The sequence below is a fragment of the Schistocerca cancellata genome, chromosome 1 (genome assembly GCF_023864275.1).
Source record: "Schistocerca cancellata isolate TAMUIC-IGC-003103 chromosome 1, iqSchCanc2.1, whole genome shotgun sequence".
NCBI classification, from domain to species: domain Eukaryota; kingdom Metazoa; phylum Arthropoda; class Insecta; order Orthoptera; family Acrididae; genus Schistocerca; species Schistocerca cancellata.
Window position 1 is genome coordinate 910,598,505 of NC_064626.1, and position 26,831 is coordinate 910,625,335.

Here is a 26,831-nt window from a genome sequence, read left to right on the forward strand (position 1 = left end):
GATGGGTGGGTGTTGTGTCGGGTGGGTTGTGTAGAGGGAGAGAGAGGCGGGAGGTAGGAAGACACGGTGGGGTTGGATGGGTAGCAACTCAGATGGAGGCATCTGGTTTACTAACTAGGATTGCAGGTTGGAAGGGTGGCCAGTACACAGGCTACGCATGTGATGTGCAGGTGTCACAACTGAAGAGGAGCAACGCACACTGAAAGTGACAGGGACGTAAACTGGGATGGAGCGATAGGAAGGAGGAAGGGGAAACCATTGTAGGGACAGAGGGTTACCAGAGATGGAGGGCAGAACAGTTATGGGAGAGAAGAATTAATTGCAAGGATAACTTCTATCTGCGTACTTCAGAGAAGCTGTTGGTCAAGGGAAGGATCCAAATGGCCAGGATTGTGAGGCAGCCATTGAAACGCCCAGTTCCTTGTTGTGCCACCGGGTGGTCAACCTTCTTCTTGGCAACAATTTGGTGGTGGTCGTTCATCCTGGTGGACAGCTCGCTGGTAGTCTTACCGACATAAAAACCTGTGCAGTTTTGCAGCAGAGTTCCATCCTAAATCTTGTGTCATCTGTCCTTTGTCCCTGTCTCATAATTTACATATAAGTATTCTCCTGTATTATCCATCCAACTTTTGTTACACAAACACACACACACACACACACACACACACACACCATTGGTTCCGACCAACATGGTCGTGAGCATTTTTTGTGATACCCTGTTGCACCAATCACAGATATTATGACTGTGTCACATGCTGTTCTACGAATCACCCATCCACCAGATCACAGTTATAACATCTTCCTAGCAATCAACTACTAGATTTCACTTCTGAATCCTACCATCCCACTGGCACATTGCACCTGTCAGAATTTTACATCTTTTCCCTTATACACAATCAAATATCCTGATTTCACAAAATTATCCTAGTGCCCTCAGCACAATACTTTCCTTCTTTTCACTCCCCGAACACCCGCTCTGCTATCCAGTTCCCCTTACAACCACTTAATGCTGTGTCTAATCCATTTCCCCTGTACTTTCCCATATTCCTACACCATCCCTACCCCCAATGAACCTGTGCTCCATCTATTTGTCCCTTTCAGAAACATAACACCTTCCCTGGCTAAAGCACATCCTCCACCCCTAACCATAAAAATCCTTTTTTCTGGATCCTTCTCAGATTCTGCCAGCCCCTATCCCTGACAAATCTGGTACTGCAGAAACACATTAAACTGTGGTGTCTGAAACATTTATTTGTTCAACCATTGTCTTGTCTTAGATGTTTAATGAAAAGAACTATTTGGCCTACCTATGAAAAGTGAAACAAGAAACGATAATACTGTATACTGCTCTATCAGTAAATTGATCTCTTAGGATGGATAGGATGTGTGACTACTGTGTACGGACGCAGGTGGAGTTGGCCACTGTTTGCGAACAGCTGAACGTGTTGCTGGCTGCGGTCAGCCGTCTTCAGGCTGCTGCCTCGGAGTGTAGCAACAATGGGGAGTCTGGTGCATCGCATGGTACACCCCAGGTGTTACATGCTTCACCCACTGTCCCGGCTGTCGAGACATCTTCACGGGTACCGGGCACGGTTAGGCCACCCTCTCCCCAAGGAGAGTGGTGGGTTCAGCGGCGTTTACGGCGCACGAGGCTGAGGGTCAATGTGGAGGCTGGCCATGTGGCATCGCTTGCTCTGCCTGTGAGTGGACATGTGGCTGCTCCTTCAGCAAGGTCCGAGCAGGCACACGGGGGGCGGGGTTTATTAGTGATTGGGAGCTCCAACTTTAGGCAGGTGATGGAGCCCCTTAGGGAAACAGCGGAAAGGTCAGGGAAAAAGGCCAGTGTTCACTCTGTCTGCTTGCCGGGGGGTCTAATCCGAGATGTGGAGGAGGCCCTGCCGGTGGTGACAGAGAGCACTGGGTGCACCCGACTTCAAATTGTTGCTCATGTCGGCACCAATGACTCCTGCCATCTGGGTTCAGAGGTCAACCTCAGTTCATACAGGAGGTTGGCGGAGTTGGTGAAGGCGGAAAGCCTCGCTCGCGGGGTGGAATCTGAGCTAACTATCTGTAGTATCGTTCCCAGAACTGATCGCGGTCCTCTGGTTAGGAGCTGAGTGGAAGGCTTAAACCAGAGGCTTAGACGATTCTGCGGAGATCTGAGATACAAATTTCCCGACCTCCGCTATCGGGTGGAGCACTGTAGGGTCCCCCTGAATAGGTCAGGCGTACACTACACGCAGGAAGTGGCTACAAGGGTAGCGGAGTACGTGTATGTATGTGGGTTTTTTAGGTTAGATAATTCCCTCCCTAGGCCCGACAAGACGCCTCCTGAGACGCGGCAAGGTAGGAGTAGGCAAAATGCAACAGGGAATAACAATATTAATGTGCTAATAGTAAACTGCAGGAGCATCTATAGAAAGGTCCCAGATCTGCTCTCATTAATAAACGGCCATAATGTCCACATAGTACTTGGGACAGAAAGTTGGCTGAAACCAGATGTAAACAGTAATGACATTCTAAACTCAGATTGGAATGTATACCGCAGACACAGACTGGACAGTGAAGGGGGAGGCATGTTTATAGCAATAAGAAGTTCAATAGTATTGAAGGAAATTGACGGAGATCCGAAATGTGAAATAATTTGGGTGAAGGTTACGGTTAAAGCAGGCTCAGACATGGTAATTGGATGTATCTATAGGCCCCCGTTTTCAAGAAGGGGCGTCGAACAGATGTGCAGAACTATAGACTTATATCTCTAATGTCGATCAGTTGTAGAATTTTGGAACATGTATTATATTCGAGTATAATGACTTTTCTGAAGACTTGAAATCTACTCTGTAGGAATCAGCATGGGTTTTGAAAAAGACAATCGTGTGAAACCCAGCTCATGCCATTCGTCTACAATACTCAGAGGGCCATAGACACAGGTTCCCAGGCAGATGCCATGTTTCTTGACTTCTGCAAGGCGTTCGATACAGTTCCCCACAGTTGTTTAATGAACAAAGTAAGAGCATATGGACTACCAGACCAATTGTGTGATTGGATTGAAGAGTTCCTAGATAACAGTACGCAGCATGTCATTCTCAACCGAGAGAAGTCTTCTGAAGTTAGAGTGATTTCAGGTGTGCCGCAGGGGAGTGTCGTAGGACCGTTGCTATTCACAATATACAGGGCTATTACAAATGATTGAAGCGATTTCATAAATTCACTGTAGCTCCATTCATTGACATATGGTCACGACACACTACAGATATGTAGAAAAACTCAAAGTTTTGTTCGGCTGAAGCCGCACTTCAGGTTTCTGCCGCCAGAGCGCTCGAGAGCGCAATGAGACAAAATGGTGACAGGAGCCGAGAAAGCGTATGTCGTGCTTGAAATGCACTCACATCAGTCAGTCATAACAGTGCAACGACACTTCAGGACGAAGTTCAACAAAGATCCACCAACTGCTAACTCCATTCGGCGATGGTGTGCGCAGTTTAAAGCTTCTGGATGCCTCTGTAAGGGGAAATCAATGGGTCGGCCTGCAGTGAGCGAAGAAACGGTTGAACGCATGCGGGCAAGTTTCACGCATAGCCCGCGGAAGTCAACGAATAAAGCAAGCAGGGAGCTAAACGTACCACAGCCGACAGTTTGGAAAATCTCACGGAAAAGGCTAAAGCAGAAGCCTTACTGTTTACAATTGCTACAAGCCGTGACACCCGATGACAAAGTCAAACGCTTTGGATTTTCGGCGCGGTTGCAACAGCTCATGGAAGAGGATGCGTTCAGTGCGAAACTTGTTTTCAGTGATGAAGCAACATTTTTTCTTAATGGTGAAGTGAACAGACACAACGTGCGAATCTGGGCGGTAGAGAATCCTCACGCATTCGCGCACCAAATTCGCAATTCACCAAAAGTTAACGTGTTTTGTGCAATCTCACGGTTTAAAGTTTACGGCCCCTTTTTCTTCTGCAAAAAAAAAAAAAACGTTACAGGACACATGTATCTGGACATGCTGGAAAATTGGCTCATGCCACAACTGGAGACCGACAGCGCCGACTTCATCTTTCAACAGGATGGTGCTCCACCGCACTTCCATCATGATGTTCGACATTTCTTAAACAGGAGATTGGAAAACCAATTGATCGGTCGTGGTGAAGATCATGATCAGCAATTCATGTCATGGCCTCCACGCACTCCTGACTTAACCCCATGCGATTTCTTTCTGTGGGGTTATGTGAAAGATTCAGTGTTTAAACCTCCTCTACCAAGAAACCTGCCAGAACTGCAAGCTCGCATCAACGATGCTTTCGAACTCATTGATGAGGACATGCTGCGCCGAGTGTGGGAGGAACTTGATTATCGGCTTGATGTCTGCCGAATCACAAAAGGGGCACATATCGAACATTTGTGAATGCCTAAAAAAACTTTTTGTGTTTTTGTATGTATGTGCAAAGCATTGTGAAAATATCTCAAATAATAAAGTTATTGTAGAGCTGTGAAATCGCTTCAATCATTTGTAATAACCCTGTACATAAATGACCTTGTAGATGATATTGGAAGTTCACTGAGGCTTTTTGCGGATGATGCTGTGGTATATCGAGATGTTGTAACAATGGAAAATTGTACTGAAATGCAGGAGGATCTGCAGCAAATTGACGCATGGTGCAGGGACTGGCAACTGAATCTCAATGAAGACAAGTGTAATGTGCTGCAAATACATAGAAAGAAAGATCCCTTATCATTTAGCTGCAATATAGCAGGTCAGCAACTGGAAGCAGTTAATTCCATAAATTATCTGGGAGTAGGCATTAGGAGTGATTGAAAATGGAATGATCATATAAAGTTGATCGTCGGTAAAGCAGATGCCAGACTGAGATTCATTGGAAGAATCCTAAGGAAATGCAATCCGAAAACAAAGGAAGTAGGTTACAGTACGCTTGTTCACCCACTGCTTGAATACTGTTCAGCAATGTGGGATCCGTACCAGATAGGGTTGATAGAAGAGATAAAGAAGATCCAACGGAGAGCAGTGCGCTTCGTTACAGGATCATTTAGTAATCGCGAAAGCGTTATGGAGATGATAGATAAACTCCAGTGGAAGACTCTGCAGGAGAGACGCTCAGTAGCTCAGTATGGGCTTTTGCTGAAGTTTCGAGAGCATACCTTCACCGAGGAGTCAAGCAGTATATTGCTCCCTCCTACGTATATCTCGCGAAGAGAACACGAGGACAAAATCAGAGAGATTAGAGCCCACACAGAGGCATACCAACAATCCTTCTTCCCATGAACAATACGAGACTGGAATATAAGGGAGAACCGATAGAGATACTCAAGGTACCCTCTGCCACACGCCGTCAGGTGGCTTGCGGAGTATGGAAGTAGATGTAGATGTACATCATCAGTATATGAACATATTGAACTTATTCTTGTATAAGTTTGAAAATATTAAAAGTTTGGTTAGCTAAAAGAAAGATAAGGTACAAAAATTACAGAAGCAATTTAACATGTGTTCAGTGAAAGAAAATGCAATTTCGAGTTGAGACTATCACAAGAAACAAGTAACAAATAATACAGTCTCTGGCTGATACTATAGCAATGCAAATAAGGAAAATTATCTGAAATGGTTATCATATGTCATCCAAATGCAAATACTATCTGAATACTGTATTTAAAATATTCCCAAAAAGGACTGGTCTAAAGTGCAATAATGTTGATGTACAACTTAATAAATAAACATTTAGACTGAAGAATTATTGTGTTCATGAAGTGCCAGATCATATTATGGATTATAACAGCATTTGTGGCAACTATGGAAAGAGACATGGGAAAGTATGCAGAGTCAGATGAACGAAGAGAATAATTAAAAAAATAGGTATCCCTAATATATAATAATGAGAAAAATAAGCCAATTCCAAGAAGAACAATATATAATCGAGAAGGAGGAGGAGGAGGAGAAGGAGATCTAATTAGTCTGTGCAGGTAGAGAATGCTAGTGGGAACTTGGTGACGGTTGGAGTCATTCTGTAGGCATCAGCAGCATGTTTGGCAGTGTGCAGGGCAACTTCACCAAAACTTTTGAGACAGAAGTTTGACAACATGAAGACGAGAGTGCAGTCAGGCCAGTGCACAGACAGCAGCTGAGGCCATGAAAACAATGAGACGAGTTGAATTTGTGAGCAGTGACTCACGTACAGTAATGTTTGTGTAAAACTGAAGTGTGAAATATACATGTACAGGATTGAGATAATGTTACATAACCTGAAATTGTACAGGAAGGATTAAGCCAATAATAGCTTATAATAGGGTTGGACGGAAGGAGGGAAATTGGCCACATGGAGGGGAAGAGTAGTGGGAAAAGTTAGTACAAAATCTGGATGGAGAAGGAGTGGTATGGATATAAGAGGTAAGGGAAAATGTATGTTCAGGCAGTAAGAAACAAGTTCAAAGGAGTTTTAAGTCAGGGGGACTGCAACAGTGCAGGGTACGCTGTTCCCACCTGTGTAGTTCAGAGATACTTGTGCTGGAAGAGAGTATGAAAGTGGCACATGCTGCTTCACTAGCAGCTGTTGAAGTCATTAATGTTGTGGTGTGCAGCATGTTCAACAATTGAATGGTGATGGATGTGGCTGTCTGCCACAGTTTGGAGGTGGCCGTTCATGTTTCATACAGGGCCTTGCCTATTATTGGGCAGGAAGAGCCTGTGGCTGGATTGTGGTAGGAGGTGGCTAGTGGATGTATGGGACAAGTCTTGCACCTTTGTCAGTCACAAGGGAGTGACTCATGAGGTGCAGGATTGGAGTAGGGATGGACAAGGATATTCTGTAGGTGTGGTGGGCAGCAGAACACTACTTCGAGCAATGTTGGCAGGATTTCGATTAGGATATCCTTCATCTCCAAGCAAAATGAGAGGTGGCTGAAGCCCTCGTGAATGATATGGTTGTGGTTTTCAAGACAAGGGTGATTAAAGGAGTGCTGGTTGGTGGCTGGTTAATAGGGTTAATGCTGTCAGAGGAAGAGATGACATGGCAGATCTGTTTAAGGATAAGCTGGATACAATATAAAGGCTGGTAAGGTTATCTGCATATCTTGACAGCTCCTGCTTTCACTACAGATGCAGCATCCAACAGTGATGAAGCTGTATGAAAGAGACTTTTTGGCATGGAGCTATCAAAGTGGAGGTGCTGTTGGTGGTTGGTGCACTTGACATGAACAAACATATTTATGGAGCCATATGAGAGGTGGAGATCAACATCTAGAAAGGTGACTCATTGAGTTGAGAAGGAGCAGATAAAGTGGGTTTCAGCATAGGTACTAAGGTTATTGAGGAAGTTGCAAAGGTCGTACTAGCCATCAGTCCAGATCTTGAAAATATCATCACTGAAGGTGAACGAGACAAGCAGCTTTAAGTGGTGACTGTAAAGGAAGGATTCCTCTCAATGGCCCATAAATGAGTTGCCAAGCAAGAACCCAGGGCAGTGCCATCGATTAGTTCACAGATTTGGCCTTCAAAACTAGTATCATTGTATGTCAGCATGTGGTTGGCTAGGAGGATTAAGGTGGCTGTTTGGTATCAGGGCGATGGAAAAGGTACTGTTCTGGAAGGCCATGAGCACGGGGGATGTAGGTGTGTAAGGTCATCATGACAAAAGTGAGAAACACGGTGTCTGGTGGCAATGGGACAGGGACTGTGAAAAAGGCAGTGAAGGAAGTGAGCATTGTCCTGAATGTACGGTGTGAGATTATGAACAATGGTTTGGAAGTGTTGGTCAACAAAGGCAGAGACCATTTGGTAGGAGAATTGTATATGTGCACAATCAGCCTGTATGGGTGGACAAGAAAAAAAAAATCTCAGATTTCCTGGTTAAAAACATGCTTTTTTCTGGGTGAAAATGCACGTCCCTACGAGCTGTAAGACATATTAGTCCTCTGAATCGTACAGCACGGCAGTTTCCAAACAGAGAACACCAAAATATAAGAAGTGTGATGTCCATACTCCAATACAGAAACAGAGACTGTAATAGTGCTCCAAATGGCCTGGCAGTGAACTTCAAATTCAGCGCGATACTATATCTTCTTTCTTTGTGAAATATGATGAATAGATGATATTGGTCGTCAAAAACTTTTTGCTGTTTTAATTTAATTTTATTGTAAATTTCACTGCTGTGCACCAAACATTTTGTGGATTACCTGGCTGAATACATGTTCCATTGAGCACTTCAGCTTTTGAATAGAAAAGCTGATTACTTGTGAAATTGCTCAAAAATTCACACTGTGTTTCTTTTTGAAGGATAATTATACTTTTTGCTATCATTATTGCTTAATTTGTACCCTATGAAAGAACTAAAACAAATAAGAGAAACTAATCTTGAAGACTTGAAATATATATTTGAAATATATCGGATGTGAATATGCCAGTTAAATGTTAAATGATGGCATAAATGGCTGGTCCTCTGGGCCTAAGTGGCTGGTCTTCAAAGTGTAAGTTTTGAATGTAGCAGCTAGACAAAAGTTTCCAGAATGAGACAAAAGTTCTTTAGCTTTCACAAGCTCAATAGACAAGAGTGGATTGCATGGCTACAAGCAGTATCCAGGGACTGTACATTTGTGTGCAATAATCCAGAAGGCAATCACTAATATGCAGCTTCATTAGTCACAGACACAATACTAGTGCACATTCTGGATGCCACAGTCTAGACAGACTTGTTAAAACTGAAAGACACTTCATTACAAATACGTTTGCCCATCGTTAGGGCTTTCGAACAATCCTTGTGTTTGACAGCACTTTGCAAAACCCAGCCCAAGTTTTTGCAACCATGACAATCTGTAGATCCCCTCCACCAGCCAGGATGGATTGGCAAATGGCACAGAACAATCTGGCACTGATGTGCCAATGCCGACAATTGCCAATATGTAGCCAGTGTCCTATATTGCACCCTATCATCAGTGTCATTATTACAGACACAATGTATGTGTAGGAAATCAAGCCTTTGAGCAGAAGTATTTCAATTGACACACAAAATGCCAGTGGACTACAAAATGGTCGATCCACTAGAAGGAGGAACACTGACTGCAAATGAACCTTCCAAGGATGCAGCACATATCAAATCAGTGTCTTCAACTACCACAAACAGTATCTCCCTGATGATCCACATTGATGATGTGCAGCACAAGTTGCAAATACACACAAGTTCTTCCACAACCATCATTAACTGGCAGTTGTACCAGTGGTTGCCACCAAAATCCTCCAGCCCAAGGATTTTCAGACAGGGACTAACTGCAATAGCAAGATAAATCACTGCATCAGGGCCCGCATCCTTGTGGACACTATGGCGCAGTAAACATATTAGGAATAGGCCTCCTCAACGTGTTGGGACTGTAGATACGTGACTCTAAATCCCATCTACTCCCTCAGTGTTCCCGAATTCCTGGATTACTTGACGTAAACAGCGCACAAACTTCCAGTTAGTATTCGTTTTTGACCACATGGCCATAAGGCAGGAACTCATGATGTATTATTCCATTGAAATCGATGAAAACAGTGAGAAGAACCTTCACATGTGATCAAACTTGTTCAATTTTTTTTGGTATCGGCTAATCAGGCCGTTTCCATTGGGACAACTGGGCCTTGTTTTCAACATAATACCCGTATACCCATGTTTTCCTGTTTTGTCACCTGTTATAACCTTCTTTAAAAATTCTGCATAATTGTTGACTTCATTCAGAAATTCCTGAATGATGCCTACATTACATCATTCTTGGTGAAAATTAAACAATTTTGGAACAAACTTTGCTGCTATATATTCCCGGGGGGGGGGGGGGGGGGGGGGGGCAGGGCGGGGGTGGGGGGGGGGGGGGGCGGGCTTGGCTTGACCCAAAGGATATGCCAATTTTCCAAAACCTTTCTTTTTTTTTTACTCCTTCCACAATGTCATCAGTAATTGATGTCTTCTCGATGTTCTTTGATATGTTTAGATGCAAATTCTTTGATCGATCTTTTCCGAAAGTACAAATTCACTGAGCACATGAAAACACACAAAATGTTTTTCAACTGTCAACACTAAACTGAATATTCAATACAGCTGAATATGCAAACACACATCAGCAACACTTGTACAAACAAGATAAAAATGTTTTGGAAATACACAATATAAAACCTGCAAGATTAAAAATTCCCATTACTTTTTGATCACATCTCATACAGCACCTTTCCATCTGGCCTCTAACAGCCTACCAGAAAGGTCTGTCCACACGTTCAAGAATCAAATATCAAAATTACAATGCCATCACTCTCTGGACAAATCCCTGACTTTGTTCCTAGCTTCGTATCATGCACTTCACAAGACAGAGCCTCACCAGCAGAAAGATTAAGTATTCAACGTTGTACATCATGACTTTCGATCATCCATCTGTCCGTCAGCAAGCAACAGTCATGAAAAACTTGTAAACACCCTTATACCATTTTATCTAGGGGACAACGACAGTGGCTCCCTGCAAAAGTAACAAACCTCCTTGGCAGGGCCATGGCCAAAGTCACCCTGACTAGCGTCATGGTCTGCCAGAAACATATAAAACCAATATGACTCCGCAAAGGCAAAATCTCAAACATGGATTATCTTCTGTTCCATTGCCAGAGAGCGAGAGCTAGGAGAGGCTACAAAAAGTCAACACAAGATCATCTCAACTCCCAGTGCTGTGGGCTAGCCTGCTCCTGCAGTACCAACACCAATGGAAGTGGACATCATGAAGGACCCAAGCCTGCCCACCACTGATGACACAGAGCAGCAGGAACACATCAAGGTGAGCCTTGCCCCCTTGGCCCTTCTCAGAGGGGTGGATGATATGCCACAATGTTATGCCTTCGAGGTTGGCACATCATATGCTCAGTGTCGGGGGTAGCATGTGTCAGGCAACCACTTTCTGCCAAAAACGAGGTTTCCTGGTTTTCTACTAGGCGGACCTAGTAGCATCACTTGAGGTCGCGAGTTGCGGGAACCTGCTTGCTTCCGCAATACATGACTGAAAATACATCCCAAGATACAGGATCCATCGGACAGTATTTAGGCAGGCACACAGCTCTCAAACAGCAGTTCACTCCAAGCCAGGACTCCAGGTCGGACATATAGTCCATGCCAACACTGCTGTCTTCACCATCAACCAGCCACTGCTGCTACAGGCAAAGCCCTGGGTTGCCTCAATGAGACTGATGGATCTATCTTCATGGTTGTGGGTGTCTTAAAATTTTGCTTAAATTATTCTTGTAGTACACTGACAGTAGATCGTTCCAAGGGAATTTTAACTTCGTGTCTAGACAGAACTCCCTGAATTGACGGAGGAACTGAATGTTTAGTTGAACTTTGCTTCAAGACAGTCTGAAAGAGACCTAGAATTTAATTTTTTGTGACCAACTTGTTCGTTTTCAAACTACATGGATTAGACAAACAGTTTTTCTTGGTTTTGGTAGTAAACTTTTTGAAGAATACTTGACATTATTTGTCGCCTCTGATGGATTTATCAACTGGGTGTATATGTGAATTTGAAGAAAAAAATTCTCAGATTTCCCAATTAAAACTTCACTTTTTTCGGGGTGGAAATGCACTTTTTTCCAGGTGAGAATACACTACAATCTAGGTGAAAGTACATTTTTTCTATGTTAAGTGACAATACACTTTCCCTCAGAGCTGTAGAACATACCAGTCTTTTGAATGATAAAGCTTTTATAAACCGATGCAGAACTTACCAGCACTCCCAGTAAAAGACAACACATTTTGAAAAGATCTTTATTGCACGCGTAACATATACATCCCGAATTCAAGTCGTGGTCCGGCACACAATTTTAATCCGCCAGGAAATTTCATATCAGCGCACACTCTGCTGCAGAGTGAAAATCTCATTCTGGAAACATCCCCCAAGCTGTGGCTAAGCCATGTTTCCGCAATATCCTTTCTTCCAGGAGTGCTAGTTCTGCAAGGTCTGCAGAAGAGCTGCTGTGAAGTTTGGAAGGTAGGAGATGAGGTACTGGCGAAATTAGGGCTGTGAGGACATGTTGTGAGTTGTGCTTGGGTAGCTCAGATGGTAGAGCGCTTGCACGTGACAGGCATAGGTCCCGAGTTCGAGTCTCAGTCCGGCACACAGTTTTAATCTACCAGGAAGTTTCATATCAGCGCACACTCCACTGCAGAGTGAAAATCTCATTCTGGGAACATATACATTGCTTATTTTGGTGTTACAAGAATATAAATATGAATTCTCCAACTATGGCATGGTAGTTTCTGAACACATATAAGAAGTGTGATGCCCATGCTATGATACAGAAACAGAGACTGTAGTAGCGCTCCCAGTGTCCTGACAAAGAACTTCGAATTCAGGAAAATATGGCATGATAATTTGTATTCCTGCTTTGCAAAATAATGCTATTAGATGATTTTTTCATTCATTTGCATTCCTGCTTAACGAAATAAGGCTACTAGAAGATATTTTTCATCAAGAAAAGAGAAGCTTTCACATGTAATACTGATAGTCAAAATGTTTTTGCTGTTTTTTTCCAAGCAAGTGGTTAGGCAGGATTTTAAGCACACAGCTTACATTGCGGCTGAACATTTGGATACAGAGAACTGTTCGATATGAGTCGTTGACTTTGACCAGTGACATAGCAAACATGGGACAAATGCCGTACATAATATGGCGACCATAATGAGACGTTATTGGCAATTTTGTCACGCTGGCAAACATACAGATCAGTCTGTAACCACAACCAGCTCTTTATTTTAGTATTACATTTGTCAGCATGCTAACTCACAACCAAACTGTTACCCTCCAATCTAACCTATACCTCGAGCAAAGCTACAGATTAGTGTGTCACCACAACTAGTTTTATTTTTTTGCTTTGAAATTAGTTTGCTTTGCCAAATAACAGCAAAACTGTGAATATATGCGTCATAACATACATAAAAGGTAATGGGACAGTAGCCATTAACGTTACGCAACTCGCCAACGATTTGAATCGAACATTCTTCTTGACCCAAAGAAGAAAGACTGTAAAATTCTCTACTGTGCACTGAACATTTCACAGGTTGCCTGACTGAATATATGTTCTGTCGAGCGACTTCTCCATAGAAAAGCCAATAACAAGTTGTGAAAACTGCTCAAGAACTCACCTTGCACCTTTTTTAAAAAAATATAGTTATAATTTTGCCATTGTTGTTGCACAATTTGTGGTCTACGGAAGAACTTTTTTTCCATCCTTTACCCTTTATGTTTAAGAATGTCAAGCAGTTTGTTGATACGAAGTATTACATAATCTTTGTCCTAAAGTCTTTAACACATTTTGCTGTGGTCAGACACTTGTATGTGCCCTGTTTTTCGTTGTTGTAAATAGCACATTTTCTTTGCAAACGTAACTTTTATTTTGGTGGTGCTCTTTCGTCTGTGTTTTATTGCTGCAGTACTATTCTGCAGTAGCAGGCTAATGTCAAATTCTTTGTTAGAGTATCAGTTCTTACTAGTCAGAATTACAGAAATTTAATGGAATGCTTAAACAATAAAAAACCCTGAAAAATTCCAGTGTATTTCCTGGAATTTTCCTGGATGAAAAAATTCATGGGTCTTTTCCAGTTGTCCCAGGGTGTATACACTCTGTTCAATTTGAATGCAGAAGTGTTGGAAACTTGGCAGAAACACCCAGCTACGCAGTCAGTATGATTCATGACCACTATGGTGGTGTGGTGGAGCCTTTGTCTGCTGGAAGAAAAATAAACTCTGGATTGGTTTTCAGGTGACAGATAGCTGTGTGTTCCATAGGAGTGATGTTTGACTGACTGGGGAGGCCAGGTTAGCAGTGAATAATTCCTGAAACATAGCCAAGGGATGACTGGGTGGATGGACAGAAGGATCAGAGTTGGAGGTGAGGTTACAACAGTTTTAAACAAGCTCCTATTAAGGGGGGAGAGAGAAGGGGATTGGGTTGGCTGTTGTCAGTGGCATACATAGCAAAGAAATGTCTGCACTAGAGAGAACAGGCAAAGGAAAGAAGGTCTTTACGCATACAACATGGTTGAATTTAAGTTTTGGATTAAAGGTGAAGCCATTAGGAAGTACTGAGACTTTTAAAGGGGGAAAGTACTTTGCGGGACAGATTGACAACAGTAGTCAGCTTCCTTGACAGTAGTCGGAGGAAGTTTTAGGCTCCTTCTTGGTTATAGGTAAGCCCATGAGGGCATAGGACAGGAGCAGATGGGACAACTTCTTCGGATGGTACTGAGAGGCTGTTCCAACTGTTGAAAGGCATAGATCTATCACAGAGGAAAAGGATTCTGCAAAAGGAACAGAGGCTCTTGAGTATGGTATGAGCTTGGATTGTACAGCTATGAAGGATGAGACTAATCGAATTGGACTGATGAAACTGGAAAAGGTGAAGGTTCTTGCAGCAAGAGGGAGGCAACCTGAGATGCCAATTTAATGGTAAGCCCATTAGATGGGATACCATGTGCCAGACAAGATTTTGGAAAGAGGATGTGTGGTTAAAGTTTTGCAACAGGAGAGGAGAGTTTTCGGAATTAGTGAAGGTAGAATGAGCAGGGATTCATGCCATGGACGGTCAGGAGATGAAAGAATTGACTGAAAATTTGTCAAATAACAGTCAAATATAAGAAGAGGAAAACTTATGTTCAAAGTGTTTAAACAGAAATAAATGGTAAGTACTGTACATAGAGCATGCAGTAAGTTATGAGGAAGGCCAGGAAATGTATTAAATAAGCAGGAGGTAATAGCAGCATTTGCAAATAGAAATGCCTCTACTGCAAACTGAAATGCACAACTAGAAAAAACACAATCGCAGTCATATATAAGCACATGAGATCTGCTAACAGTCAAGAAGAACTACATTACAACAGTAGGCATTTAAATTGTGCAACAGAGGATGGCTGGTTTGTGTTTTAAAGACAGGTTCTGAAGAGGAGAAGAATACAGTTATTGATAAATAAAGACTTGACAAATGAATTGTAGGTAAGTAAAAAAAGACAGTAACAAATGTAAAGGCTTAAGGGGTGGAAGAAAGACAAATCGGCAATTTAAACCAATACCGGAAATTCCAGAACAGAAAATTACACAAAATAAGGGAAAGGCAGGCTCTTAGCTATAGAAGATGGGTCAATGGTGCACAGAAACATGTAACAGAAAACAGTTAACACTAGCTTTCAAGCTCTTGCTATTTTTCTAGTAAGAGTACGTGAGTGCGCGCACACACACACACACACACACACACACACACACACACACACACACACACACACACACACACACACACACTAGGTAGATGGATATGAGGGGGTTGGGAAGGAAGTTTGCAAGGAGCAAGGAGAGTGTAGCATGGCAATGTGAGGCAGGTCTTTCAACAGATGAGTCAGCAGCTGCACAACGGTGTGATAGGAGTTAGGGTAGAGCAAATAAGGGATAGCAAGAGGGAAAGGGAGGAGTTGGGGGAGGAGAGAGGAGGAAGGTGGTGGCGAAGAGGGAGACTAGGCGGGAGGAGGAGATTAATGTTTAACATCCCATTGACAAGGTCATAGGACCTGGAGCACAAGCTCACAATCTCAGAATTTGCCTGAAGCAATTTAGGGAAATCGGGGAAAATCTAAATCAGAATGGCCAGACGCATGTTTGAACCAGTGTCCCCCGCTAAATGCGGGTTGTGAAGGCATTGCTAATTACACACAAAAATTTTTTTGCCATGATTTTCTTTCATTTTCTATTTTTTTCTTTTGTTTCTACTGGCATATGTTATTACGGTGATGTAATGTACAGGGCTATTACAAATGATTGAAGCGATTTCATAAATTCACTGTAGCTCCATTCATTGACATATGGTCACGACACACTACAGATACGTAGAAAAACTCATGAAGTTTTGTTCGGCTGAAGCTGCACTTCAGGTTTCTGCCGCCAGAGCGCTCGAGAGCGCAGTGAGACAAATTGGCGACAGGAGCCCAGAAAGCGTATGTCGTGCTTGAAATGCACTCACATCAGTCAGTCATAACAGTGCAACGACACTTCAGGACGAAGTTCAACAAAGATCCACCAACTGCTAACTCCATTCGGCTATGGTATGCGCAGTTTAAAGCTTCTGGATGGCTCTGTAAGGGGAAATCAACGGGTCGGCCTGCAGTGAACGAAGAAACGGTTGAATGCGTGCGGGCAAGTTTCACGCGTAGCCCGCGGAAAATTGGCTCATGCCACAACTGGAGACCGACAGCGCCGACTTCATCTTTCAACAGGATGGTGCTCCACCGCAGTTCCATCATGATGTTCGGCATTTTATAAACAGGAGATTGGAAAACCGATGGATCGGTCGTGGTGGAGACCATGATCAGCAATTCATGTCATGGCCTCCACGCTCTCCCGACTTAACCCCATGTGATTTCTTACTGTGAGGTTATGTGAAAGATTCAGTGTTTAAACCTCCTCTACCAAGAAACGTGCCAGAACTGCCAGCTCGCATCAACGATGCTTTCGAACTCATTGATGGGGACATGCTGTGCCGAGTGTGGGAGGAACTTTATTATCGGCTTGATGTCTGCCGAATCACTAAAGGGGCACATATCGAACATTTGTGAATGCCTGAAAGAACTTTTTGTGTTTTTGTATGTATGTGCAAAGCATTGTGAAAATATCTCAAATAATAAAGTTATTGTAGAGCTGTGAAATCGCTTCAATCATTTGTAATAACCCTGTACTACTGTGGTTTTTAACGTAAAGATGTAATTGTGATTATTTTGTTTGCCAATGGATAAATATGTTTCTTGCTTTGGAAATGTGGAAAAGTTTGTGAATTTCTTTTTGGTATATTATTAATTGTGAAAAATGCAGTCAAGAACATTTATAAAGATTTATGTAATTTACAATAATGACATAACATCTCTAGGCAGGGGACTGCAATTGCTATATCAATACTCGAACAGAGGACATGTAGTAGAAGGTATGGCGGATGATGCGCCTGTGAAGCATGTGCAGGATAATGAAACTGTTTTTATGAAAAGCACCCAGAACGGTATGGTCAGTGATACCGAACTATGAGAATGTCAATTTGCATTATCACTGTGGTACATAATGCCATCACCAGTGAACCTTAGGACCAAATAAATCGGACTGTGAACATGCCGCTAACAACACTTTGTTGCGATCAACACGAACAGTGCTTTTATTCATATGAACTTTACTGGCATTGATATTCGAGTGGTGGAACTATTGCCTTTTGCATTCTATCATGCCCTATAAATGGAGACTTTAATGAACTGTGCAGTATATCTGACTTTCAATGACGTTGCAGAAGTTTGAAATGCAAGAAGAGTGGACATTGTTTACAGTGTGCATCACGTAAAAGAACAGTTCTATGAACTGTGTATTTGTGGCTACAGATATATGATTGTGATGAACTGTGTAGTCATGGAAGGAAGTGTCATGGACAGTGCAATAAGTGTATAAATGAACACTGTCTATGTAATGTGCTTTGCAAGAGGGGACATGTCAACAACGGGTGCATACCAGTGTCTTGTGGTTTGTTAATCGCCACTGGCTTACTGGTACAGCTGTGCAGAAACTTTGTTCACATTTCGCCAGAATAGATTAACAAGCCGAACTACCTGTATCCTGCTCACAACATCATAACCCGGCAACATCATGCTGCCCAGAACAATGCTTTGTATGCAACGAAAAGTTAGTGGACTAATAGTTGCACGGTAGTCATTGTTGAAACACCAGTAAATATAAACTTCTTTCCCTCATTAGAACCATTTCTCCTTGCATGTCAAAATTATAGCAGCCACATATTTAAAGTGATTTTATGTATTGTTATGAGTATGGCACTGTGATAGTGACTAATAAGACTATTTTGTCACGAAATACGACTGCGTGTGTAAATCACGGTGACCACCATAATTGCCTGAGATCCAACCAATGATCTAAAAGCTGCTGTTTCACCATTGGAGCATTTCCTGCTGGGAGCATGAATCATATATGTCAGTTGTCAAAACACATGGGGAATGTATTGCTACGAGTCATAGTATTGAGAGATGCTGGTTATACTCAAAAGTGGGTAGATGTATGGTGAATCCCCCCACTGTTCATGTAATTATTAACAGTGTGGTATATGATTCATGTAATTTTGTTACTTTTTTTAAATTCTGTCAGATATTGTCATGGCATATTATTCACAAGTTCATCAAGGCACTGTTGGTCCAGATTGTCTCACCCCTCAACGGTGATTTGGCATAGATCCCTCAGAGTGGTTGGTGGGTCATGTCATCCATAAACAGCCCTTTTCAATCTATCCCAGACATGTTAGATAGGGCTCATGTCTGAAGAACATGCTGGCCACTCTAGTCGAGCAATGTTGTTATCCTGAAGGAAGTCATTAACAAGATATGCACGATGGGGGTGCGAATTGTCATCCATCAGGACGAATGCCTTGCCAATATGCTTCCGATATGCTTGCATTATCGGTCGGAAGATGACATTCATTCACATATCGTACAGCCATTATGGCATCTTCCATGACCACTAGCGGCATACGTTGGCCCCACATAATGCCACCCCAAAACAGCAGGGAACCTCCACCTTGCTGCACTCACTGGACAGTGTGTCTAGGGCGTTCAGTGTGACCGGGTTGCCTCCAAACACGTCTCTGATGATTGTCTGGTTGAAGGCATATGTGACACTCATCAGTGAAGAGAACGTGATGAAAATCCTGAGCAGTCCGTTCAGCATGTTGTTGGGCCCATCTGTACCATGCTGCATGGTGTCATGGTTGCAAAGATGGACCTTGCCATGGATGTTGGGAGGGAAGTTGCGCATCATGCAGCCTATTGCACGCAGTTTGAGTCATAACACGACGTCCTGTTGCCGCACAAAAAGCATTATTTAACATCGTGGCATTGCTGTCAGGGTTCCTCCAAGCCATAATACGTAGGTAGCGGTCATCCACTGCAGTTGTAGACCTTGGGCGGCCTGAGAAAGGCATGTCATCGACAGTTCCTGTCTCTCTGTATCACCTCCATGTCCGAACAACATTGTTCTGGTCCATTCTGAGATTCCTGGACACTTCCCTTGTTGAGGGCCCTTCCTGGCACAAAGTAACAATGTGGACGTGATCAAACCTCGGTATTGACCGTCTAGGCATGTCGAACTGCAGACAACATGAGCCGTGTACCTCCTTCCTGGTGAAATGACTGGAACTGATCAGCTGTCGGACCCCCTCCATCTAATAGGCGTTGCTCATGCATGGTCATGTACATCTTTGGGTGGGTTTAGTGACATCTCCAGACAGTCAAAGGGACTGTGTCAGTGATACAATGTCCACAGTCAACGTCTATCTTCAGGAGTTCTGGGAACCGGGGTGATGGCAAACTTTTTTTTGATGTGTTTATGTTTTTTTATATTTCAGACTTTGTGCTGAAGTAGATAATCTCATATAAAGTAAGAAGACAATGAGAAATATTTTATACTATATCAATAAAATTATGAACTCAAATAAATTTTGTGGAATGTATAAGAATTTTTCGCAGAGCAATTTACCTAATAAATCCACTTCCATCATTCACTTTTGACGAGATGTTTTCCTCTGTATTCAGGGAACACACACTATCAAAAGGACCTGATGATATACCTGTTCCACACTGCCTGTTTCCTGCATTTCCTGCAACAGAACTATTGGGTGAAACATTAAATTAGCATGTGATATGTTACCATAGAAATATATTTTCTTTTTAAAGGTTCAATGTCTGTTGTCAAAGAACTAATGCTTTCAGAAGATGCCCATCTATAACTAATTCTGAATGTTAGGGAAAAATGTACAACATATTTCTGTAAAACATTAATAACAAAACACATGAGAAAAAAATACTTTCTTGGTATACCAGGAGAAACATGTTGTCTTGGTGACATTTTTGATAATTAGTTGGAAGGTTCAACACAGCAGTAAATGATATGAGCTGACATGGGGAAGCATGCATCAATAGGGAAACCTTGGAGTTAAAAAAAATTAAATGAAAATTCAACAATGGGCAGAACACTTAAACTTTCATCTAAAACCTATGTTGTAGACAATACAGCATTAGATCTCCATAAGCCATTATACTTACACATATGAAGAAAACAACTGCAAAAGTTTAATAGTATGTATAATATTCTGAAGTATCATTTTTAATAAAGCTATTTACACGGCAAAACCAAAAATCACTAGCACAACTAAAAGATTTAAAAATATTAAAGTGTGTGACAATGATGGAAAATCTGCAGGAATTTGAACACCAACACAACAAAATGCTACTTAAAGGAAATCATTGAAATTATATAAGCCAGTTGGCATACACTGAAGAAGTCAGAGGTGGATGGAACATTTATTCATCATCTATAGAATGCAATGAACAAAATTGTGGTAACCATCAAACTACCAATTAGGTATTGGGCATTGGCTGATGTCTCTATCAGTGGCCGCTGGGAGGTGACATGGTGATCAAGAGACAGCACACAACTACTGTGCAGGCATATTCAGTGGCCCCTGCTAAGTGTGCCAATACAGGCAAGTGCAGACCAGCACTCACCCTCTTTCAGCTCTGGCCCCAGGCGTGACTTACTTCGCTGTTTTCTTTGACATATGGCACCATTAACAGAGTACTCTTTTTATTCTATTTTGTACTTGCGAGCCGCCAATATATTTGTTCGATGGAAGTCATGCTCCATCAATTTCTCCAACATCTGCTACAGGAACAGAAACAACAGGAGGCCCTGTTGTCCACACTGTTCTCCCGGCAGTTGACTGCGAATCCACCACCGTTCCCACCATATGATGAGTTGGTGGAGGAGTGGGAGGCCTATGCCTCCAATAGCATTTTACGATGTTTCAGGTAATGGATTGTGGCATGATCAAAGCTCTTTACCTGTCGTGGGTCTCGTTTAATATGTTCTAGCTTTTGTGCAAACTGACCCCTCTCTCTGAACCAGCACATCTGTCGTTCGATGAAATGTGTGTTTTGCTGTCTACCTACTTTCATGTTATTGCGCCCCATGTAGAGTTTTATCAGTGTCGTAAACAGCCCAACCAATCCTAGTGTGCATGGGCAGCTGAACTGCAGGGCCTCAGTATGAAATGACGTTTTGAGACTCATGTACATAAAGAATTGTATGCCAAAGTGATTATAATGGGACGCAATTATTTGAGGGTGGGGGGCTAAGATAAGCAAATGCATCAGAAAGCTCTGTAATTTGAAGATCCTTCTTTGTGGGGTGTTTTAAAATTAGCTCAGTCCTCCGAAGTTCCCTGGGGCCAGGGCAGCACTTCGATTTTGGGGTGAGGCAGTGGCCATCACATCAGACCCAGAAGACATAGCGAAAGTGGGATATGCAACTGCGGAGAGCAAACCCTGCTGCCCTTTGGCCCAGTCTTGAAAACAAGGAAAGCAATCATTCCCCCCTCCCCCAACCAGCACATATTTCTGTTGTGCCCAGAATGTTTGCAAAAACAAATTAGTGTCCCTGATAGGTGGACACAGTGCAAGGCATGCCAGAAGGAAGGGCATAAGGTGTCAGTCTGTTTTTTCAACACCCAGGAGTGCCCCTCAGAAACTGTTCATTATGCTCATTTTGTGTGACAAACAAGTCTCAGTTACGACATCGTAACATCTTGGCATCCCTGTTAAACTTTCAAACCTATCCAAAGCACACCACTTGGTTGCATATACCAAGCAAAAAATTCCACTTCAATGACAAAAATCACAATCGTAGTGACATACAAACATGTCTTATGCCACCACAGCTTTCTAGTGGTCCACAACACAGATACAGAGAACTTTTTCAGCCTCAATGCTTTCTCAGCCTTTGGATTTGTGATCAAGAATGCCATCCAACTGATCTCGGAACAAATACCATTTCAGGAACTGGATGGCCTAATTTTCTGTGAGTGTTGGCAAGGCAAGGAACCTTGTGGTTCACATCACTTTAAAGGCATCCGCACATCACTGCTTCTTCCATGCATTGTAGGAGCTGTCAAAATTGAACTCAACAAGTTGACGTCATTGAACTTATGTCTCCAAGTGAGTGGGCAATGCTCTTAGTTGTCATAAAAAAGCCATTAGACAAACTGTGCTTGTGTGGAAACTTTAACTTTAAAGTTAAATCTCAGTCAGAGATAAAGACAAATGTCATTCTTTAACCTTATAGAATTTTTTTCGGCGCCAGTGGGAGGACAGCCTATTTCAAAACTAGTTCTCACTGAAGTTCTTGTAATCAACATGTCGCATGGCTTCTATAGGTTCAAATGTTTCATTTTTGGGGTGGCCAGCACCCCCAGCCATTTTTTAAAAGATTCCCTGAACAACTGCTGCAGCATGTCCCCAGCTGCATAAATTACCTTGACAAAATTGTGGTGATGCATCTACAATGGCAGAACACTTAGCAAACTTGTGGTGGTTGTTACATGCACTCCAGTCTGCAGATCTCAAATGCAACATAAAGTAGTCAGTCTTCTTTCAACTGTCAGTGGAATACCTGGGGCTAGTGACCTGCCATGACTGTATTCAGTCCACACAGAAGATGATCAAAGCAATCATCAAGCTTCCTAACCCTGGAAATCATATGAACTCCAGTCTTTCTTGGTGATGATCACATATTATGGCAAATTTATGTCGGGTGTGGCATTGATTATGCAATCGCTAAACAGTCTACAGAAGAAGGGCATCCCTTTTGTCTGGTCGGAAGCATGTGAGCAAGATTTCAGGATTCTGAAGCAAATCCTCATAACAGCCTCTTCACTGATTACATTTCAACCAGTTCAAGAGTTGGTGATGGCAAGAGACACCTTGGGGCCTGATGGTGCCTGTCCTGGCACATAAGGATGCAGAAGGCTTGGGACATCTGAGTGCTTTCATCTTTGGTCATCTCAGTATAGAAGAAGTTCACTGTTTTCCTCTCTGCAACAAAGTTTCACCTCACCACAGAACATAAGGCATTACTCTCTCCCTGAGAGGACTGTCCACCACCTGCAGCACTGGGTGCACTTTCTCAGCAGGTATCATTATGAAGTTCTTTTCCATAATACCACAGAATACACCAATGTCGTCACCCTTTCCTATCTTCCTATGGGATCTGACATGGAATTTACAAAGAAAAGATTTTTTGCTTTCACTTGGATGAACAGGCTCAGCACATGGTGGACACTTTTCTTATCGCAATTTCCCATGTGGCAGCAGCAATGATGAAAGATAACATTTTGCAACAGGTGCAGCAGTACATCTAACAGGGCTGGCCCAACCACATTCCCAGTTGGGACTCCAGCCTGTTGCACCACTATTTTCACCTTCACCATTGGCTCATTCTCACAGACAGCATTATCCTCCTTATTACAAAACAGCAGCCTCTGTGGGTGATTGCACTGGAACCTTTGGGCCCCATAATACTAAGGCTCCTACACGAGAGTCACTGGGGCACCTCTCATACCAAACTGCTCACCCGGCACCACGTGTACTGGCCAGGCATAGACCAACAGTTCGAGCTTCTTGTTCATAACTGTTCTCAGAGCAGTTCACAGCCGTTTTCTTCCTGGCCAACTCCATCCTACCCATGGGAATGGTTTCAGGTCAACTTTGAAGGACCATTCTTGGCTGATTGTCATCAATGTGAACCCCATCTTACCTTACGTGGTCAACTGTTGTTCCATGAGAGCAGCGACGACAGTCACTGTAAAACTTCCTGGAAGATTAAAACTGTGTGCAGGACTGAGAGTCGAATTCGGGACCTTTGCCTTTTGCGGGCAAGTGCTCTACCATCTGAACTACCCAAGCACAACTCACGACCTGTCCTCACAGCTTCAATTCTGCCAGTACCTCGTCTCCTACCTTCCAGCACCGCCAGATCTGCAATGTTCACAGACTAGCTTCTGTGAAGTTTGGAAGGTAGGAGAAGAGGTACTGGCAGAATTGAAGCTGTGAGGATGGGTCGTGAGTTGTGCTTGGGTAACTCAGATGGTAGAGCACTTGCCCATGAAAGGCAAAGGTCCCGAGTTCAAGTCTCAGTCCAGCACAGATTTAACCTGCCAGGAAGTTTCATATCAGTGCACACTGTGCTGCAGAGTGAAAATCTCATTCTAGGAACAGTCACTGCATCGGCAGGATTTTCGCTACAGAAGGTCTTCCTCTCATGCTGGTGTTGGACAATGAACAACACTTTCATTGCAAAGTTTTTAGCACATTCCGGTGGTAATGGCATTCACCATTGGCTGTCAAAACCTTTTCACCCCTTATCAAATTGTGAGGCTGAAAGGGTCATGCACCCAGATTTTTTTATTTATTTTTTTTTTTTTTAGTTCCTACAGGTATAAGGGAGAAGGGTCTAGCAGCATTCATACTTTGTCACCAGCCCACCATCTCATGCTTTCATTGACTGGGGGCCTGTCTGCAGTGCCGTCTCTCCACTTCTGGCCGGACACTCGCATGTGGGAAAAGGTGTTCACACACCAGGACAGGGGGATTCTCATGGTCATTAGCAACAGCACAGCAAGTGTTCACTTTGGACACAGGAGATTGGACAGTGATCAAAATGAGCTGTGCCTGGTTTCCCCTTCCTCTGGAACCTCTGGCAATGGCTCGTCACGACGCTGCCGTCGACCTACGCCACAAGTGTGTCACACCCTCTGCTCCTCAGCTGTTCCTGCCTTCACTCAGTGCATCACCCATGGCCCTGCTCTCATTTTCCACTGTTTATAGGCTCCCCGAGACAGGCTGGATATCAGCGATGATCAGGCAGACCAAGACCTTGACCTCAGCTTACACCTCTTCCCTTCTGTGCCTGTGCTGGGATCCAACATGTACTGTCTGTGAAGGAGACACAGAGATGCCAACAGCGCTGCCTGGCAGGTACCTTCCAGACATATGGTCCTGTCCGTGCCAACTGGGAGTTAGTCATGCTGGAGGGGCCGTCCAACACCCGTGATGACATTGGCCTGGTTCACAGAACTGCCAGAACACCTGGACAGGCATGGGTCAACACACAGAGTCGCACCTCATACCTCTCCCACGGACAAAGGGATGTCACAACTGCCAAACTACCACCTAGGCATCAATCACTGGCCATTGTCACCATCAGTGGCCTCTAGGAGGCTACGTGGCGGCCGAGCGACAGCGCACAATGTCTGCACAGGCATATTCAACAGCCCTGCGTGCCTATATATGTGGTGAATGTGACTGGCACTGGCTCTCATTCACCACTGGCTTTGCACATGACTTATTTTGTCAATAACTGTTTTTACTTGGCATGTAGCAACACGAGCATTGAATTCATTTGTTCCATTTTGTACTTGTGAGATGCCAATTCATTTGTTCTAAGAGTGATGGTGTGTTTCTTATGTTGTTGGTACAACAAAACCTTCCACAATAATTATGCACGACTATTTGTAATATCAGTTATGAACAAAATTCTTGCAAGGATATGACAGCTTGCTGCAAAGATAGTATATTGACAAACAGGGTATATCAGGAATTATACCCACACCAAAGGCTGAATGTAAAAGCAACCCAAGATTCCAAAAAAATTGTAATAGAAATCTAATCCACTTAATTATTGACTTCGAAGTTTGTTGTATTGTAACATATTATTCCAATCTCTGAAAGAATGAAAATGAGACCACAAAATAATTTATTTGTTTGTGCATTTAACAGCCATTTGCTGTATAACAACTGGTATATACTGCAATGTTACATCAGTCTTTGGTATCACGACTTTATATTTTCTTTCATTTAGAATAATTTACTACATAATTGTTGTAGAAATATTGCAATCTACATCATAATAGATCAATAATTTTTTTCAATATACATAAAAATCATAAAGCAAAAATGAATGAAAAATACGAATTATTTACTCGGTGCTACCTAAATCACACTTGTGGATTGTATTTCCCAATAACAAAAAAATTAATTTGAGGAAAAAGGTAATGTTCCTCCAATATATGTCAGACAGCATTCTCATAAGCATTAATGTTTTTTTTTTTTTTAAATAATAATTTTTTTAATAATGTTTAGATGGCAGCTGTAAAAGAAAATTCCCATTCATGTTTCACTTTTTCCATAACGACTAGTCCTATGTTGTATTGCTCACAGTTTTCACAATGTTGAGGTACATCATACCACCCAAGCACCCAACCTAACACCCACCCCTCATCCCCCAATCACCCCCACCCTTCAAGCTGTCAGCATTGCCAAGTTTTTTATGACACTATAACAATAAATCTGATACACATAGATGTTGATAATACTCTATTTTATTCAAATCCCTCTGGCTACTCTTCATCATTCTTCTGTAGCACTACATTTCAAAAGCTTCTACTCCCTTCTTTGCATAGGATTCCACTGTTGAAAAGGCAGAAATGTCCAATTGATGTATCATCCAACCCATCACAATAAAAGAAAATGTCAACTTGAACTGAATTTATATTTCCTAATTTGTTTTCAGGTCTGTGAAATAGCCGTATCACTGAATTTGTCTCGTTTATTATAATTTACCTGCATCAGTATTTGTAATGTCATAATTTGCAGATCTGATTGTTCACAAAAGTAATTCTGCTGACATATTTGCTATCAGCAAACAGACAAGGAATATAAGGGTGCAGTACAGAAGACTTAACAATAGGTACAAGATGTAAAATTATGAAAATCTTCAGTTTGTTTTTCGCGACAATTGTTAGATATGTATGCATTAATGATGACATCCTAAGAAGTAAAATATTCCAGAAGTTAAATAGTTCTCCATTTCGGATCTCTAACCCAAGTCTGCACGAAATGATGTCTTCAGGAAAAACAAAACTG

The 26,831-nt window shown here is 42.6% G+C and overlaps 1 protein-coding gene across 11 annotated transcripts in view; it reads right to left on the minus strand.

Moving 5' to 3' along the window:
- The window catches only part of LOC126191122 (kinesin heavy chain-like), a 368,280-nt gene that overhangs the window by 110,871 nt on the left and 230,578 nt on the right, over window positions 1-26,831 (minus strand). For all 11 annotated transcript variants that reach the window (XM_049931913.1, XM_049931897.1, XM_049931888.1 and 8 more), the window contains one exon: window positions 19,552-19,683. In XM_049931913.1, the coding sequence (XP_049787870.1) occupies window positions 19,552-19,683 (132 nt within the window). The remainder of the gene's footprint in view (window positions 1-19,551; window positions 19,684-26,831) is intronic.